At 41.3% G+C, this 19,552-nt stretch overlaps 1 protein-coding gene across 3 annotated transcripts in view; it reads left to right on the top strand.

The window, feature by feature from the left end:
• HECW1 (HECT, C2 and WW domain containing E3 ubiquitin protein ligase 1) overlaps window positions 1-19,552 on the top strand; it is a 490,597-nt gene that overhangs the window by 460,062 nt on the left and 10,983 nt on the right. For all 3 annotated transcript variants that reach the window (XM_025291383.3, XM_025291385.3, XM_044946810.2), the window contains 4 exons: window positions 2,528-2,626; window positions 3,291-3,420; window positions 13,385-13,531; window positions 15,110-15,224. In XM_025291383.3, coding sequence (XP_025147168.1) covers window positions 2,528-2,626; window positions 3,291-3,420; window positions 13,385-13,531; window positions 15,110-15,224 — 491 coding nt within the window. The remainder of the gene's footprint in view (window positions 1-2,527; window positions 2,627-3,290; window positions 3,421-13,384; window positions 13,532-15,109; window positions 15,225-19,552) is intronic.

Raw genomic sequence — 19,552 nt, 5'->3', positions numbered from 1 at the left:
AAAGAAAGGAAAGAAAAAACCATATGATTTTTGTCTTTTGATGTTAAAATTAATTTCAATGATGGAATGCCTAGTAATAAACTGTCCTTAGTTTCCTAGAATCAAGCATCCTAAATCATTTGGCATTATTCAGGGAATGGACTGGTACTTTTTCTTGTGTTTTACTTATGATTTTTTAGCGTGTGAGTTCAGTATCTTTAGTTTTCTTTCCTTTGCTCTTTTCCAGATTGTATTTTGTGATTATGGTAGTTCATAATGATGAATTAAGTTTTCTACCATTTTCTGGTTTCTGGAGCTATTTAAATATTTGGGGTGAAAATACCCCAACTATAAGGATATCCTATAGATATAGGATATATATATATATATATATATATATATCCTAGATCTATATATATATCTGTATCTATATATATCCTAGATCTATATATATCTAGGATATATATATCCTAGATCTATATATAGATATCTATATCTATATATATCCTAGATCTCTCTCTATATATATATATCTCTCTATATATATATATCTATATATATAGAGAGAGAGATCTAGGATATATATAGATATAGATATCTATATATAGATCTAGGATATATATATCCTATATATCCTGTATCTATATATATCATATAGATATAAGGATATCCCTATAGATATAGGATATCCTTATAGTTGGGATATTTTCACCCCAGATATTTAATATAGGATATATCCTTATAAGGATATAGTCCTTTTTCCTCAAAGTTTTGAGACATAGTTTATACTATGGTTATTTGTCTATTTACATTCTTACTTTTTCTTAAATAGATTAGAATAATGTATATTTTGCTGGAGAATTTACAGTTTATTGAGATTGTCCATTTTTTAACATTGAGTTGAAAGTATTTTCATGTAATATTTTTATCTGCTCCATTTCTGTAGACACTTTCTGCCCGCTGAGATTACCATTTCTCTTTATTAGGCCTTCCGGAGCCACCTCTAAGGGAGGCAGGTTCTTGGCAGGCATTTGCTCTCTTCCCACATTGGGCGGTGTTGCCAATTCCCACGCATGGCCACAGCCCCACATCATGTTAGGAGCATCAGCTGTGATGCCCCAGAGTCCATTAGAGTGGATAAGCCTGCATGGGCTAGGAGTGAACAGTGCTTTTAGACGCAGGACTGTAGCCGCCAGGTTGGAGACCCGTCAGTTATTGGGAAATGAGGAAAGGCCACCAGGGGATGCAATACAGATGGCACAGTCTGGCCTCAAGGACTATAAGCGGTTCATCTGGTCCATGGGCCTCCGCATCCACAGTGCCCCGATAGCACCTGTACTCAGGTTCTGCTCACTTATTGTCTCTCCAGAGCCAATGATATTTGCATGTTATTTCATGCAAAAAGAATGGAGGAGCCTGGTGGGCTATAGTCCATAAGGTTGCAAAGAGTTAGACACGACTGAGCAACTTCACTTTCATGCAAAAAGAATAGACTACTTTAAAGATGGCTATGTGAAGTGTTATTTATGATTGCACTTATTACAGGATCTTATGATCTATTCATTTAAACCCTTTTCATAGCAGTTACACAGTACAAAGTCTTTTTAGTCTAAGAGCCTCATGAAAGGTTGTGGAGATGGGTTAGTTGGAAATTCCAACAGAGGATCTGAGAAAAGTCACAGCTAAGACTGTGTTTAGGTGAAAATCTAGTCAGATAGGAAGAGACAGAAAAGACCCCCTTAGGTCTCTGAACATAGGTACCAGAGATGGGCAGTACCCAGGGTGAGGGAGCCAGTGGGCTTGACCAGACAGAGGGAAGCTGATTTAGGATCAGGGCAACAATGGGACCCAGCTCTTAGGAGCTGCAGCATGCAGCTAGGCAGGTTGCCTGCAAAAAAATGCCAGAAAACTATTTGCTCCAACAAGGATTTAAATCAGTGAAGGCCCTTATATCTGGAGGTGGCCAGGTCTATGCAACCAGTTCCTCCCAGCAGAGACCTTGTTCTTCATGTGTGGCCATGTAGGCTCCATGTAGGTCCTGTGGCCATGACCACTTACCACACTGGGATCCCACATACCTCACCTCTCTGACCATGAGCATGATCGCCATATGTGAGTCACGTTCAATTCCCCCACCTTCCAGCATAGGGTCAGGCACACATGAGACCTTCGGGTGGTATCTATAGAATGCTTGAATGGGTAAGAATGCATGGTCCAAAAAACTTTCCATATCCTTGGGTTCAGATCCTCAGGTTCAATGCTGGCTGTTTGTCTGAATTCCCCTTCATCAGCTCTTTTTCTTCTCTTGGGTCCTTATACAGTCAGGTCTGAGAAGAGGATTCCAGTAAAATGACTCTATTCAGTTACTTGAGGAGGTATGTTCATTTCGTACATACCAAGTTCATAGCCATTGTTCATGGTAAAGAATAAAAAGAATGGGTGCCTCTCTTGTGTCATCACTTGGCAAGTTTTTGAAGTGGCTTAAGATGAATACTACAAAGAAACACATCAACTAACAATACATGGCTCTGCCTTATCTGCGTTCTAGGTTCAGGTTCAGTGGTCGAATCCTAGGCCTGGCTCTGATCCATCAGTACCTTCTGGATGCTTTCTTCACAAGACCCTTCTATAAGGCGCTCCTGAGACTGTAAGTGTCCCCCCAGCCCTGCCTGCAGGACCAGAGGCACCAACCTCCCTGACTCCTCTGGCCCTTTTGTCACTGTTTTCCCTACTCATTCCTGTTAGGTTTATGGTGGTTTACTTTTATGAGTGCTTAAGCTAGCACATAAACCTTTTAGTCCAGTAAAAAGACATTTGGAGATTTTATATAAGCATAAGAGAACATCATATACCAGATATAAATCAGTTTATATAAATAATTATAGTAGCATTACAAGCATTGTATGAAACTATTAAGTAGAGCTGATCTGTCCCTGTATGTAAATCATTATGCTGTGCACTCTAAACTTATACAGTGCTGTCTGTCAATTATATCTCAATAAAGGCAGAATAGGATAAAAGAAAAAAATTGATGTATAACTTGGTTATTTTTAAATGATACTCTTCTCCAATGGCCATGGAGAGTCCTTGAGTCAATAATTGTTTTGTGTTTGTTATTTTAAACATTTTAATACTTTCTTTTCCAATTACTGAATAAACTAAAGGTTCATGGATGTATTCAAAAGTATCAAATCACTAAAATACACCTGTGTTACTTTAGCCTAGAGTGATATAACCATATTTTGGCATGAGGTCTGAGTAGGTGTTTACTGAAACAATCTGTTTGCCTTTCTCCCTTTGAATGGACCCAGACCCTGTGATTTGAGTGACCTGGAATATCTAGATGAGGAATTCCACCAGAGCTTGCAATGGATGAAGGACAACAATATCACAGACATCCTCGACCTCACGTTCACAGTTAATGAAGAGGTTTTTGGCCAGGTTTGTGAGATGCGGGGCTTGGAAAAGACATTTTGAGTCTCGTTATGGAAAAATTGCATGATATGAAATTTACCATCCTAACCAGGTTTACAGTTCATTCAGTGTGGTTAAGTAGATTCATGTGTTATACAACCCATCTCCAGAAGGTCTGCATCTTGAAAAACTGAAACCATGTCCATTAAATAATAGCTCCCTATTTTCCCCCCTTCCCAGTCCCTGGAACCACCCCACTTTTCTTTCCAAGAACTTGTCTGCTCTAAGTATCTCATATTCAGTGGAATCATACAGTGTTTGTCTTTTTGTGATCAGCTTATTTCACTCAGCATAGTATCTTCAGGGTCCATCCATGTTTTACCATGTGACAGGACTGCCTTCTTTTCTAGGGCTGAATAATATTCCATAGCATGTAAATACCATATTTTGTTTAGCTATTCATCAGTTGATGGACACCTAGGTTGCCTCCACCTTTTGAGTATTGTGGATAATGCTGGTATGAACATAGATATGCAAATCTCTGTTCAAGTCCCTGCTTTAAATTCTTTGGGATATATACTCAGAAGTGGGATTGTTGGATCATATAGTAGTGGGATTTTGTGTTTAAAAACAAGGACTGTCATTCATTCAAAATATAATTCTTTGGAAAAAAAAAAAACAAAATATAATTCTTTGAGAACTACTGCCTTTATTAAGGGAAGGTAATGGCACCCCACTCCAGTACTCTTGCCTGGAAAATCCTATGGATGGAGAAGCCTGGTAGGCTGCAGTCCATGGGATCGCTGAGGGTCGGATACGACTGAGCGACCTCACTTTTACTTTTGACTTTCATGCATTGGAGAAGGAAATGGCAACCCAGTCCAGTGTTCTTGCCTGGAGAATCCCAGGGATGGGGGAGCCTGGTGGGCTGCCGTCTATGGGGTCGCACAGAGTCGGACACGACTGAAGCGACTTAGCAGCAGCAGCAGCAGCCTTTATTAAAATTACTCATGTCTTCTTTTCTCATTTTGACATGGATCTAGTTTATTGAGTTTTTTGAAAATCAAATGTGACAGTGGATCAGAAAGCATTTTTGTAAAATGTGCAATATATCTGTAAGATATTTCTCCTATCTGTGCAGCTACAACAATACTTTTTATCTCTAGCATCCAGATATTTACTCCTCCAAAATGTATCACAATAGTATTTTATATGAGAAGCTTCCCATTTTTTTTCTTCCAGTGTTTATATAACGTTGAATCATCTGGCTTATAGTTTTATCAGACCAGCCTGATAGCCTGAGCAGATTTAACAATTAAGGTTTTTTGAACATCATTTGCAAGAGATTCAAAAGCCTATGACGTGTAATTTTTGTAATGGAATGCTGTAAGAAGTAAGCTGGGATACTTTATAAGTACCTTCATGACTGGGCAGGGTGCTGAATCTATGGGTGAGAGTTACCCACTGAACCTTGCAGACCACCCAACACCCGCATCTCAATCAAGAATCTTGTTCAGGTCCTGGAAAATGTTAGTGTTTTGATGCATTATCTTTGCATAAAAATACCTCTGAAGAATACTCTTTTCCACATTTGAGAAAAAAATTATTTTTTCTTACATCCTTAGAGAGTGTATTTAAATATATTCAAGAATATGTGATTCACTTAACTGTCCTCCCCCATGTACTAGATGAGCGTGTAAGATACACTATCTTTTCTGCATGACTACTTTTAGCCCATCCTTTACATTTTCCCTATAGTAGGGTTAATTTGTAAAACAAACAAACAAACAAAAAAACACAATTATTTAGCAAAATAGATTAAGACAAATGGGTATCCATCTTAAAAAACTTAAGTTAGATCCCAAACCTAACTCATTATGCTTAAATTAATTTCACATTGGTGAAAAAGCTGAGCGCTTAAAAGAACAATAAAAAGATGAAAATGAAAGAATTTTTCTTTTTAACTTGCAGTAAGAAATACTGTTGTAGATGTGACAAAGTCATGAAAGAAAAGATAGACATAGTCAACTAAAATTACTTTTTTAATACCTTATGTCAAACTACACCATAAACAAAGTAAAAATGGCATAATATTTGCTACATTGTAACATATAGCACCAGAGAAGACAATGGCACCCCACTCCAGTACTCTTGCCTGGAAAATCCCATGGAAGGAGGAGCCTGGTAGGCTGCAGTCCATGGGGTCACTAAGAGTTGGGCATGACTGAGCGACTTCCCTTTCACTTTTCACTTTCATGCATTGGAGAAGGAAATGGCAACCCACTCCAGTGTTCTTGCCTGGAGAATCCCAGGGACAGAGGAGCCTACTGGGCTGCCGTCTATGGGGTTGCACAGAGTCGGACACGACTGAAGCGACTTAGCAGCAGCAGCAGCAGCAGCAACATATAGCACAGACAAAAGTCTATGTCTTTCAATATAAGAAGAGATCCTGCAGATCAATGAGAAATGAACAACAACACAATAGAAAATTAACAAAGAATATAAATAGATAGTTCCCAGGAAAGGAAATATTCAACATCATTCACAATTTTTTTTAAATATAAATTTAAATAGAATGAAATACCATTTTCCCTCATGAGAACATCAAGAATCAGAAAACTTCAGTTCAGTTCAGCTCAGTTGCTCAGTCGTGTCTGACTCGTTGCGACCCCATGAATCACAGCACACCAGGCCTCCCTGTCTATCACCAACTCCCCGAGTTCACCCAAACTCATGTCCATCAAGTTAGTGATGCCATCCAGCCATCTCATCCTCTGTCGTCCCCTTTTCCTCCTGCCCCCAATCCCTCCCAGCATCAGAGTCTTTTCCAGTGAGTCAATTCTTTGCATCAGATAGCCAAAGTATTGGAGTTTCAGCTTCACACAGTCCTTCCAATGAATACCCAGGACTGATCTCCTTTAGGATAGACTGGTTGGATCTCCTTGCAGTCTAAGGGACTCTCAAGAGTCTTCTCCAACACCACAGTTCAAAAGCATCAATTCTTTGGCACTCAGCTTTCTTCACAGTCCAACTCTCACATCCATACATGACCACTGGAAAAACCATAGCCTTGACTAGACTGACCTTTGTTGGCAAAGTAATGTCTCTGCTTTTGAATATGCTATCTAGGTTGGCCATAACTTTCCTTCCAAGGAGTAAGCATCTTTTAATTTCATGGCTGCAGTCACCATCTGCAGTGATTTTGGAGCCCCAAAAAATAAAGTCTGACACTGTTTCCCCATCTATTTGCCATGAAGTGATGGGACCAGATGCCATGATCTTCGTTTTCTGAATGTTGAGCTTTAAGCCAACTTTTTCACTCTCCTCTTTCATTCTCATCACTTCCTCTTCACTTTCTGCCATAAACGTGGTATCATCTGCATATCTAAGGTTATTGATATTTCTCCCAGTAATCTTGAATCCAGCTTCTGCTTCCTCCAGCCCAGTGTTTCTCATGACGTACTCTGCATATAAGTTAAATAAGCAGGGTGACAATATACAGCCTTGACATACTCCTTTTCCTATTTGGAACCAGTCTGTTGTTCCATGTCCAGTTCTAACTGTTGCTTCCTAACCTGCATATAGGTTTCTCAAAAGGCAGGTCAGGTGGTCTGGTATTCCCAGCTCTTTCAAAATTTTCCACAGTTTATTGTGATCCACACAGTCAAAGGCTTTGGCATAGTCAATAAAGCAGAAATAGATGTTTTTCTGGAACTCTCTTGCTTTTTCCATGATCCAGCGGATGTTGGCAATTTGATCTCTGGTTCCTCTGCCTTTTCTAAAACCAGCTTGAACATCAGGAAGTTCACTGTTCACATACTGCTGAAGTCTGGCTTGGAGAATTTTGAGCATTACTTTACTAGCATGTGAGATGAGTGCAATTGTGCGGTAGCTTGAGCATTCTTTGGCATTGCCTTTCTTTGGGATTGGAATGAAAACTGACCTTTTCCAGTCCTGTGGCCACTGCTGAATTTTCCAAAATTGCTGGCAGATTGAGTGCAGCACTTTCACAGCATCATCTTTCAGGATTTGAAATAGCTCAACTGGAATTCCATTACCTCCACTAGTTTTATTTGTACTGATGCTTTCTAGGCCCACTTGACTTCACATTCCAGGATGTCTGGCTCTAGGTGAGTGATCACACCATCGTGATTATCTGGGTCATGAAGCTCTTTTTTGTACAGTTCTTCTGTGTATTCTTGCCACCTCTTCTTAATATCTTCTACTTCTGTTAGGTCCATACCATTTCTATCCTTTATCCAGCCCATCTTTGCATGAAATATTTCCTTGGTGTCTCTAATTTTCTTGAAGAGATCTCTAGTCTTTCCCATTCTGTTGTTTTCCTCTATTTCTTTGCATTGATCACTGAGGAAGGCTTTCTTATCTCTCCTTGCTATTCTTCGGAACTCTGTATTCAGATGCTTATATCTTTCCTTTTCTCCTTTGCTTTTCGCTTCTTTTCTTTTCACAGCTATTTGTAAGGCCTTCTCAGACAGCCATTTTGCTTTTTTGCATTTCTTTTCCATGGGGATGGTCTTGATCCCTGTTTCCTGTACAATGTCATGAACCTCCATTCATAGTTCATCAGGCACTCTGTCTATCAGATCTAGTCCCTTAAATCTATTTCTCACTTCCACTGTATAATCATAAGGGATTTGATTTAGGTCATACCTGAATGGTCTAGTGGTTCTCCCCACTTTCTTCAATTTCAGTCTGAATTTGGCAATAAGGAGTTCATGATCTGAGCCACAGTCAGCTCCCAGTCTTGTTTTTGCTGACTGTATAGAGCTTCTCCATCTTTGGCTGCAAAGAATATAATCAATCTGATTTTGGTGTCAACCATCTGGTGATTTCCATGTGAATAGTCTTCTCTTATGTTGTTGAAAGAGGGTGTTTGCTATGATCAGTGTGCTCTCTTCGCAAAACTCTATTAACCTTTGCCCTGCTTCATTCTGTACTCCAAGGCCAAATTTGCCTGTTACTCCAGGTGTTTCTTGACTTCCTACTTTTGCATTCCAGTCCCCTATAATGAAAAGGACATCTTTTTAGGGTGTTAGTTCTAAAAGGTCTTGTAGGTCTTCATAGAACCGTTCAGCTTCTTCAGTGTTACTGGTTGGGGCATAGGCTTGGATTACTGTGATATTGAATGGTTTGCCTTGGAAATGAACAGAGACCATTCTGTCATTTTTGAGATTGCATCCAAGTACTGCATTTCAGACACTTTTGTTGACTATGATGGCTATTCCATTTCTCCTAAGGGATTCCTGCCCACAGTAGTAGATATAATGGTCATCTGAGTTAAATTCACCCATTCCAGTCCATTTTATCCATTTTAGTTCGCTGATTCCTAGAATGTCGATGTTTACTCTTGCCATCTCCTCTTTGACCACTTCCAATTTGCCTTGATTCATGGACCTGACATTCCAGGTTCCTATGCAATATTGCTCCTTATGGCCTCACACCTTGCTTCTGTCACCAGTTGCATCCACAACTGGGTATTATTTTTGCTTTGGCTCCATCCCTTCATTCTTTCAGGAGTTATTTCTCCACTGATCTCCAGTAGCATATTGGGCACCTACTGACCTGGGGAGTTCCCCTTTCAGTGTCCTATCATTTTGCCTTTTCATACAGTTCATGGGGTTCTCAAGGCAAGAATACTGAAGTGGTTTGCCATTCCCTTCTCCAGTGGATACATTCTGTCAGACCTCTCCACCATGACCCGCCGGTCTTGGGTGGCCCTAGGGGCATGGCTTAGTTTCATTGAGTTAGACAAGGCTGTGATCCGTGTGATCAGATTGGCTAGTTTTCTGTGATTATGGTTTCAGTGTGTCTGCCCTGTGATGCCCTCTCGCAACACCTACCGTCTTACTTGGGTTTCTCTTACCTTGGACGTAGGGTATCTCTTCATGGCTGCTCCAGCAAAGCGCAGCCGCTGCTCCTTACCTTGAACAAGGGATATCTCCTCACAGCCAACCTTCCTGACCTTGAATGTGGAATAGCTAGCTCCTCTCGGCCCTTCTGCACCCGCGCAGCTGCCACTCCTTGGATGTGTGGTAGCTCCTCTTGGCCACCGCCCCGACCTTGGGCGAGGGGTAGCACCTCTCCGATGCCCTGTGCAGTCCATCGCAGCCAGAGCACTTCTGTGCGGTCCAAGGAGTAAGCGTCATTTAATTTCATGGCTGCAATTACCATCTGCAGTGATTTTCAGATCAGATCAGATCAGTTGCTCAGTCATGTCTGACTCCTTGTGACCCCATGAATCGCAGCACGGCAGGCCTCCCTGTCCATCACCAGCTCCCGGAGTTCACTCAGACTCACGTCCATCGAGTCAGTGATGCCATCCAGCCATCTCATCCTCTGTCGTCCCCTTCTCCTCTTGCCCCCAATCCCTCCCAGCATCAGAGTCTTTTCCAATGAGTCAACTCTTCGCATGAGGTGGCCAAAGTACTGGAGTTTCAGCTTCAGCATCATTCCTTCCAAAGAAATCCCAGGGCTGATCTTCAGAATGGACTGGTTGGATCTCCTTGCAGTCCAAGGGACTCTCAAGAGTCTTCTCCAGCACCACAGTTCAAAAGCATCAATTCTTCGGCGCTCAGCCTTCTTCACAGTCCAACTCTCACATCCATACATGACCACTGGAAAAACCATAGCCTTGACTAGATGAACTTTTGTTGGCAAAGTAATGTCTCTGCTTTTGAATATGCTATCTAGGTTGGTCATAACTTTCCTTCCAAGGAGTAAGCATCTTTTAATTTCATGGCTGCAGTCACCATCTGTAGTGATTTTGGAGCCCAGAAAAATAAAGTCTAACACTGTTTCCACTGGAGCCCCCCAAAATAAAGTCTGACACTGTTTCCACTGTTTCCCCCATCTATTTCCCATGAAGTGATGGGACCAGATGCCATGGTCTTAGTTTTCTGAATGTTGAGCTTTAAGCCAACTTTTTCACTCTCCTCTTTCACTCTTATCAAGAGGCTCTTTAGTTCTTCACTTTCTGCCATAAGGGTGGTGTCATCTGCATATCTGAGGTTATTGACTGCTTCATGTCCAGTTCTAACTGTTGCTTCCTGACCTGCATATAGGTTTCTCAAGAGGCAGGTCAGGTGGTCTGGTATTCCCATGTCTTTCAGAATTTTACACAGTTTACTGTGACCCACACAGTCAAAGGCTTTGGCATAGTCAATAAAGCAGAAATAGTTGTTTTTCTGGAACTCTCTTGCTTTCTCAATGATCCAGCAGATGTTGGCAATTTGATCTCTGATTCCTCTGCCTTTTCTAAAACCAGCTTGAACATCTGGAAGTTCACAGTTCAGAAAGCTTAGCCATATTCTATTTTGGAGATGGTGGAGAGAAACAGGCACTCTGCACAAGAGTGTAGGTGGAAGGAAGAAGAAATTTGTTTCACTGTCTATGAAAGGCACCCTATGATACCTATCGTCATTCTAAATGCACCTGCCTTTGACTCAGCATCTCCATCTAGAAATTTGACCTACAAATATGTTCACATCTAATTGAAATGACTAACGGATAGCAATCTTCATTGCAGCATTGTTGATCACCACAAAAAAAATCTGAACCGATATTAATGTTCAGCAGTATAACACTGATGAAATAAATTATAATTCATTCACACAATGAAATAGTAGACTAGTACGATATGTGGTCTGATACCCCAGCCCATCCATTTACATATAAATCATAAGCAATAAGACAGGTAGTATAACAATAACAAAGAAAGAATAAGACAGGTCTAAACTGGTATAATCCTGAAGGAAATCAACCCTTGAAAGACTGATGCTGAAGCTGAAGCTCCAATACTTTGGCCACCTGATGTGAAGAGCCGACCATTGGAAAAAACTCTGATGCTGGGAAAAGAGAAGGGGGCAGAAGAGGATGAGATGGTTAGATAGCATCACTGACTCAATGGACAGGAATCTGAGCAAACTCCAGGAGATGGTGGAGGACAGAGGAGCCTGGCATGCTGCAGTCCATGGAGTTGCAAAAAGTCAGACACAACTTAGTGACTGAATAACAACAACAAACCAGTATAAAACAATGGCCAATGTGTATCTTTAACTAAAAAAAGAAAAAAGCTTTGGTGTGTATGTGACCATGATAATGAACAGTGTATATAATATGCTACTGTTTGGGGAGAGAAACTTGTCTTTCACTGTATGGCTTTTTATAGCACTTGAATTGTTTTTTTCCATGGACACATGTTATCTACTCAAAAGAAATCAAGTAAACTACAAATGACTAAATACATTAAAATTAGAGGAAAAAATAACATTGAAAATAAAAAGAGCAATCCTTCATGTGTGTATAAGGGAGAAACTGAACAACTTAGAGAAAGTTGAAAACATTCCCAGTGATAAAAATAGGGATGTGTTATAGATCTAGAAAATGTATTTCTGTTTAAGCTTAAACTGATCCTGTATCTTTTCAAATGAGATCGCTAAGAGTGATGATTTTGGTTTTAGAAAACTGAGTCATAGCCAGACAGACAGATGTACCTGAAAGACACCACAGGCTTTTCCTCAGTGTGTTAGTTAAGATTAAGTTCAACTGCTAATGAAGAAACTCAATGACCCTGCTTAAATTAACAGTTTATTTTTCTCTTACATAAAAATGTGGAGGCAGGCAACCCAAGGCTTCAATTCCTACAATGGCCCCCTTCACCCACAACCTGATAAATATGGCGCCCCCAACCAGCACATCCGTGTCTGAAGTTGCAGGACAAAGGAGAAACAGCCCTGCTCTTTAAAGAGGCCTCATGAAAGTGCCATATAACACCCCCACTTGTACATTATTGGCCAGAATTTAGTTATGTCACATACTTAGAGTCAGGAAATAGTCTCTAACTGGGCAGGTAAAAACCAGAGGCTCCAAAGGATATGGATCTTAGGTGGTAACTATTATGTTATAATTGACCAATATTTCATATTTACCAAAGTCACCCAAGTGATCAAATAAAGTAATAAGCAGACTTCTATAAACTATTTTGTTTGGGTACTTTGCCCACGAGTGCCAAATATGTACATATATTTTTAATCTATAACTAAGTACATCTATGGGCTTCCCTAGTGGCTCAGTGGTAAAGAATTTGCCTGTCAATGCAGGAGACACAGGTTTGATATCTGGGTCAGGAATATCCCCTGGAGAAGGAAATAGCAACCCACTCCAGTATTCTTGCCTGGAGAATCCCATGGACAGAGGAGCCTGGAGGGGTATAGTCCACGGGGTTGCAAAAGAGTTGGACATGACTTAGCAACTAAACAATAACAGGAATGATTATGCCTCATTTTTCTTATATTAATCACACTGACCAGTGAGGTGAACCCCTTAAGCAAATTTAAGATAACTGATGCTTCCCCCTTCAAACACCAACACTTTTTGATAACAGTGTCTAATATATGTTACCTGCCTTCTTGCCTTTCAAAACAGTAAAGCACAAATCATAACTTTTCTTGTTAGCTTGTCCTAACAAACATGCATCTCCATACTAAGCGGCAACATCATTCTCTCCTTTCTCAAGGTCGAGGTGTCACCCTTCAGCCCCTGTTATACCTACTGCAGAAACACTCTCCCACCCTCCTTTTATTTTTTGCCAATGATCTGCTGTTGATAGGGAAGATTTTTTTGTTAAGAATGTGATGTAATTGGGACTTGGGTATAGTTAAGGACATTCTAGTCCACTTAGGGGTAACCAGGGGCATTTTTCTTTTATTTCAGTTAGGCCTCTTAAGTTTAAGAAACATGCTTCCTCTTTATGTAATAAAACTGTAGCTTTTCTAAGGTACTGATGTATCTACTTTAGAACAAGCAGAGCCTTTCTAGTAACTTCCAGGAAAGGAGAAAGAACCAAGGAGGTAAAGATGCTGAACTAGTGTAAAGAGAACTTTTTACAAATAGTTCATCCTCTTAAAACTGATCTGTTTCACTGCAAGGTAAAGCAAGTCAACAATCATCATGATCTTTGTTTCCCCACAAGGTAACGGAGAGGGAGTTAAAATCTGGAGGTGCCAACACGCAGGTCACAGAGAAGAACAAGAAGGAGTACATCGAGAGGATGGTGAGGTGGCGGGTGGAGCGCGGCGTGGTGCAGCAGACCGAGGCACTGGTGCGGGGCTTCTACGAGGTGAGACCTGGCCCGGCAGGGTCTTGTTAGGAGAAGGGAGAGGAAGAACGAGGCAGGAAGAGGGCTCAGCTCTACTCACCAGCATGCAGGGAGGACCCCCTGAGGGTGTTGGGAGAGGGGTCAGAGTTCTCTGGGAAACCCAGCTCTGTGGTCTCACAAAACCCGCATCAGTGTGGCCCTGCTGAGCTATTTGTGAAAACACGTGGCCCATCCTGCCAAGACGCATGTGTGTTGCATCCCCTTTTATTCGGTGAGATAAAAATGAGTGAAGTGAAGGCACTGGAGGGAATTATCCACTCTGGCTAAATTTTTTATTTTCTTACAGGCAGATCTCTGAAATATTGCAGGTTTAGTTCCAGACCTCAGCAATAAAGCCATTAGCGCAATAAAGCGAGTCACATCAGTTGTTTAGCTTCTCAGTGCAATAAAAGTTCTGCTCATACTATACTGTAGTCTATTAAGTGTGCCACAGTATTATGTCTAAAAAACCAATGTACACACCTTATTTTAAAAATACTTTATTACTAAAAAAACCACCCATCATCTCATGATCTTGGGTTGCTGCAAACCTACAATTTGTGAAAAATGGCGTATCTGCAGAGTGCAATAAAGCAGAACACAATCAAAGGAGATATGTCTGTGGTGTCACTTTGTGCAACATAATCCATGCAGAGGTGCTAAATCAGGACAGTGACTTACAAAATAAGCTGCATGAAATCACATGTGAAACTTTTGAAAATTATAAAACACTATAGAATTTAAATAATCTGTCATTCAATAAAAAAGTTTTTTAAAAAGCATCAGAGATCAATAATAATTTTTTAAAAAAGAGGACACCGACAGCTGCTAGGCTTCCTGTTTACCAAAACTTGACATAGTTAGATTTTTCCAGTTTAGAAACAAGGGCTTGGGTGTTTGAAGGTATTCTTTGCTGCTCTGCTGGAGATCGGAGTGGGTGACTGGCTGGTCCACCAGTGTGATTAAAGGAGGTGTCTGCTGTAGGTGTTCAGTGGTACCACATACATTCAGCAACAAGACGTAAAGCCAGAGCTCAGAACCCTCTAATCAAGCAGGTCCTCCCAGATCTTTGAAGGAGGGAGGGAAGAAGTGACAGGGAGAAGGGAAGAAAAAGACAATTGTTTTAATATATAAAGTCCATTCTCAGGAAATAAGTCCTAGTTTGTATGTGGAAGAGAGGATTCCTTTTAAGTGAAGTGATAGCGCTAATAGCTACTGACTCACTCCAAAGCAAATTGGACGTTTTGCCTTTAAAATGTAGTGTTACTGGGAAACTTAAATGTGACTACAGAAAGGCAAGTCAGTCTGGTTCATAACATCATTCCAAGAGGGAATATCAGAGGTAACGAAAAGCAGGGGGCCTTTTTTGAGTTCCCAGTTCATTAAAGCGTTGTGCTTCAGAATGTCATGATTTTGAACTTAAACGTGATAACACTGGGAGAGGGGGAAAAGGTTGTGAACAGTGGTGAGCTTCCCAGCTTAGCCCACAGAAGTGGTAATGATGAGTGTAACCTCTCAATAACATTGGATCTGTAGGCTAAAGCTTACTATGGATTTCAGGTGGTGGACTCAAGGCTGGTCTCCGTGTTTGATGCCAGGGAGCTGGAGCTGGTGATCGCTGGCACGGCAGAGATCGACCTGGCCGACTGGCGGAACAACGCCGAGTACCGGGGAGGTGAGCGAGCGGGGCTTGTGACGGCTCAGCTCCCACAGACACAAGCTATAACTTCTTAAAAAACATTATTGATTTGAAATTGACATAACAAAATTAACCATTTCTTTCCTATGTTACATTTTATCATTTTATTTTTATTGAAATATAGTTGATCTGCAATGGTCTGTTAGTTTCAGGTACACAGCAAAGTGTTTCAGTCATATGTATATAAATTATATATTCGTTTTTCATATCCTCCTCCAATACAGGTTAATATAAGATATTGAGTATATAGTTAAAATTAACCATTTTAAATCCACAAACAATAAATGCTAGAGAGGGTATGGAGACACGGGAACCCTCCTACACTGTTGGAGGGAATCCAGCTTGGTATAGCCACTGTGGAGAACAGTATGGAGGTTCCCTAAAAGAGCTAAAAATAGAGTTACCATATAATCCTACAATTCTACTCCTGGGCATATATCCAGAGAAAAACATGGTCCAAAAAGATACAAGCACCTCAGTATTCATTGTAACACTGCTTACAATAGCCAAAACATGGAAGCAACCTAGATGTCCATCAACAGTGAAATGGATAAAGATGTGTTACATAGAGACAATGGAATATTACTCAGCCATTAAAAAGAATGAAATAATGCCATTTGCAGCAACATGGATGGACCTAGAAATTGTCATGCTGAGTGAAGTAAGTCAGACAGAGAAGGAGAAATATCACATAACATCCCTTATATGCGGAATCTAAAAAGAAATACAAATGAACTTATTTACAAAAAAGAAACAGACTCACAGACTTAGAGGACGAATTTATGGTTGTCAAGTGGGGAAGAATGGGGAGAAGAGATGGTTAGAAAGTTTGGGATCAACATGTACACTCTGCTATATTTAAAATGGATAACCAACAAAGACCTACTATACAGCGCAGGGAGCTCTTCTCAGTGTTATGTGGCTGCCTGGATGGGAAGGGAGTTTGAGGGGAATGTATACATGTATATGTGGCCTGGATGGGAAGGGAGTTTGAGGGAGAATGTATACATGTATATGCGGCCTGGATGGGAAGGGAGTTTGAGGGAGAATGTATACATGTATATGTTTGGCTGAGTCCCTTACTTATCCACCTGAAACTATCACAATATTGTTAATCGGCTACCCCCCAATATAAAGTAAAAAGTTAAAAAAATAATAACCATTTTAAAGGGAACAGTGCAGCAGCATTTAGTGCACTGTAGATGTGGTACAACCCTCCCCTCTCAGTGGTTTCAAAACATTTTATTTGTCCCCAAGGGAAACCCAAGACCTGTGAAGCAGTTGCTCCCCATTCCTCTCCCTACTCCCCACCCCCAGCAGCCATCAGTCTATGCGGATGTACCCATGCTGGATATTTCATATAAATAGAATTATACTGTTTGGCCTTTGGTGTCTGGCTTCTTTCACTTAGTAAGGTTTGTTTGTGTTATAGTATGACTCAGTGTTTCATTCCTTTTTATGGCTGAATAATATTCATATATATATTCTATATGTTCAGTTCAGTTCAGTCCCTCAGTAGTGTCTGACTCTTTGCGATCCCATGGACCACAGCACCCCAGGCCTCCCTGTCCATCACCAACTCCTGGAGTTTACCCAAACTCATGTCCATCGAGTTGGTGATGCCCCAACCATCTCATCCTCTGTCGTCCCCTTCTCCTCCCGCCTTCAATCCCTCCCAGCATCAGGGTCTCTTCACATGAGTCAGCTCTTCGCATCAAGTGGCCAAAGTATTGGAGCTTCAGCTTTAACATCAGTCCTTCCAGTGAACACTCAGGACTGATCTCCTTTAGGATGGACTGGTTGGATCTCCTTGCAGTCTAACGGACTCTCTCTCAAGAATCTTTTCCAACACCACATTTCAAAACCATTAATTATTTGACGCTCAACTTTCTTTATAGTCCAACTCTCACATCCATACATGACCACAGGAAAACCATAGCCTTGACTAGATGGACCTTTGTTGGCAAAGTAATGTCTCTGCTTTTTAATATGCTATCTAGGTTGGTTATAACTTTCCTTCCAAGGAGTAAGTGTCTTTTAATTTCATGACAGCAATCGCCATCTGCAGTGATTTGGGAGGCCCCAAAAATAGAGTCAGCCACTGTTTCCCCATCTATTTGCTATGAAGTGGCGGGACTGGATGCTATGATCTTTGTTTTCTGAATTTTGAGTTTTAAGCCAACTTTTTCACTCTACTCTTTCACTTTCATCAAGAGGCTTTTTAGTTCCTCTTCACTTTCTGCCATAAGGGTGGTGTCATCTGCATATCTGAGGTTATTGATATTTCTCCCGGCAATCTTGATTCCAGCTTGTGCTTCATCCAGCCCAGCATTTCTCATGATGTACTCTGCATAGAAGTTAAATAAGCAGGGTGACAATATACAGCCTTGACGTACTCCTTTTCCTATTTGGAACCAGTCTGTTGTTCCATGTCCAATTCTAACTGTTGCTTCCTGACCTGCATACAGATTTCTCAAGAGGCAGGTCAGGTGGTCTTTCCCATCTCTTGAAGAATTTTCCACAGTTTATTGTGACCCACACAGTCAAACGCTTTGACATCGTCAATAAAGTAGAAATAGATGTTTTTCTGGAACTCTTTTGCTTTTTTGATGATCCAACTGATGCTGGCAATTTGATCTCTGGTTCCTCTGCCTTTTCTAAAACCAGCTTGAATATCTGGAAGTTCACGGTTCACATATTACTGAAGCCTGGTTTGGAGAATTTTGAGCATTACTTTACTAGCGTGTGAGATGAGTATGTAGTGACAATATAAATATAAAATAATATCACTTTTGAAGACTACAAAAAACTTGGTCTTATTTTCAGTACACGTGCAGAGTACGTTCTAGTCCATGCCTTCTCCCCTCCACCTACTGCCCTCCGTTTCCAACCTAGACTTTCCTTCAGGCGACAGTAACCCCCAGGTCATCTTTAGCGTAACTCAGTGTAGGTGTGTACCAGGGAACACCACTAACCACAGGCCAGCTCTGGAGCTAGGTCATGTGCTGCTGGGAAAGTGTGTTCTGCTTCCTGTAGAACTGAAGCCCTCCTCACCTCCATCCTGATTTGTTGTAACAGTTCTGTCATCTCTCCAAATCTAATGTCTAATTCCTCCTAACTCTTCACCTTCACACTGCCAAACCAGTCTTCCTGAAACATTCTTTTCATCAGGCCATTTACCAATTCACAAAACAAGCAAGCTCCTTATCACTTAGAGAAGAGATCTTTGAAAGATTTTTTATGCTCAAAACCCTTTCTTCACATAAAATATTGCAGGAAAACTCCTATCAAAACAATAGAGGGTGCGCCAGGAGCCCACCTTCTCAGCCCCTCTATTCTCCTCGATACACTCAGCCATGTAGGAGGAAACCTCTGTGGAACCTAGGCCCTTCCTGGCTTGGAAGGAAAGCCACCAACCTAAGGTGTCAGGTAACAGTGTCTCTGCCTAGCTATCAAGGCCTCTAAGCCCCCAGTAAGGTCCCTTCAGTCCTCACCAGCAACCGCTCTCTGCTGGTCTAGTCAGCTTGCTGTTCCCTGCATATTTATTCTTCATTCTCATCATTGTAGCCCCTCCTCCACTCACACAAGCCTTCACATGCTTAACTCACACCTCTGAGGTGAGTTACATCTTCCATTTGATGAAGCTTTCCTTCTTTCTGCCCCAGCCCAGCCTTCTTTCTTCATCTTTGAGTCCTTCTTGCACTTGCAGTCTATCATTTTCCTTCAGCGACTACCCCAAGCCTGGTTTCTGTACTGTCCTGTGAGGCCCCATACTCCTTCCATGGGCCCAACTCCTCTCAGGCCAGGGCTGGCCAGAGCACAGCAGCTCTAAGGGCACCATGGGCTACAGGGAGAGCCCAGCATCCTCCGTTCACCAAGACTGACATTCACCTTTCTTAAGTCCTAGATGCTCCCACAGTATGTGGTTACCAAGAGCTAAGACATCAGAACAAAGACAATATGAGGAAATGAACCCCAAAGATCTCTGCCAGACCTCACAACTCATTGTGTACATTTATCTCAGGCAGGAAAGTGACTCCTAGGAGCCCAGTTGTTTAAATAGAAAGCAGACATCTCTGAGGACATCCCTGAGAACATAAAACCTTTTTGTAAAATGCCTCTTTTCTCAATTGGCTTTTGTTTTCAAACTTGACTCCGTTACACAAGTTGTTTCAGACCTACCTGAAGGCCACCACTAGAGAAATGAGCAGATCTAGAGCAGCTGTTGAGTTCTTAGCACGTCTGATGTGTATTTCATCTCCCCCCACCCCTCCTCCCCTCTCCGCATTCCTCTCCGTTGCCCT

This window comes from Bubalus bubalis, chromosome 8 (assembly GCF_019923935.1).
Source record: "Bubalus bubalis isolate 160015118507 breed Murrah chromosome 8, NDDB_SH_1, whole genome shotgun sequence".
In the NCBI taxonomy this organism is placed as follows: Eukaryota; Metazoa; Chordata; class Mammalia; order Artiodactyla; family Bovidae; genus Bubalus; species Bubalus bubalis.
This window is presented reverse-complemented; position numbering and strand designations above follow the sequence as displayed.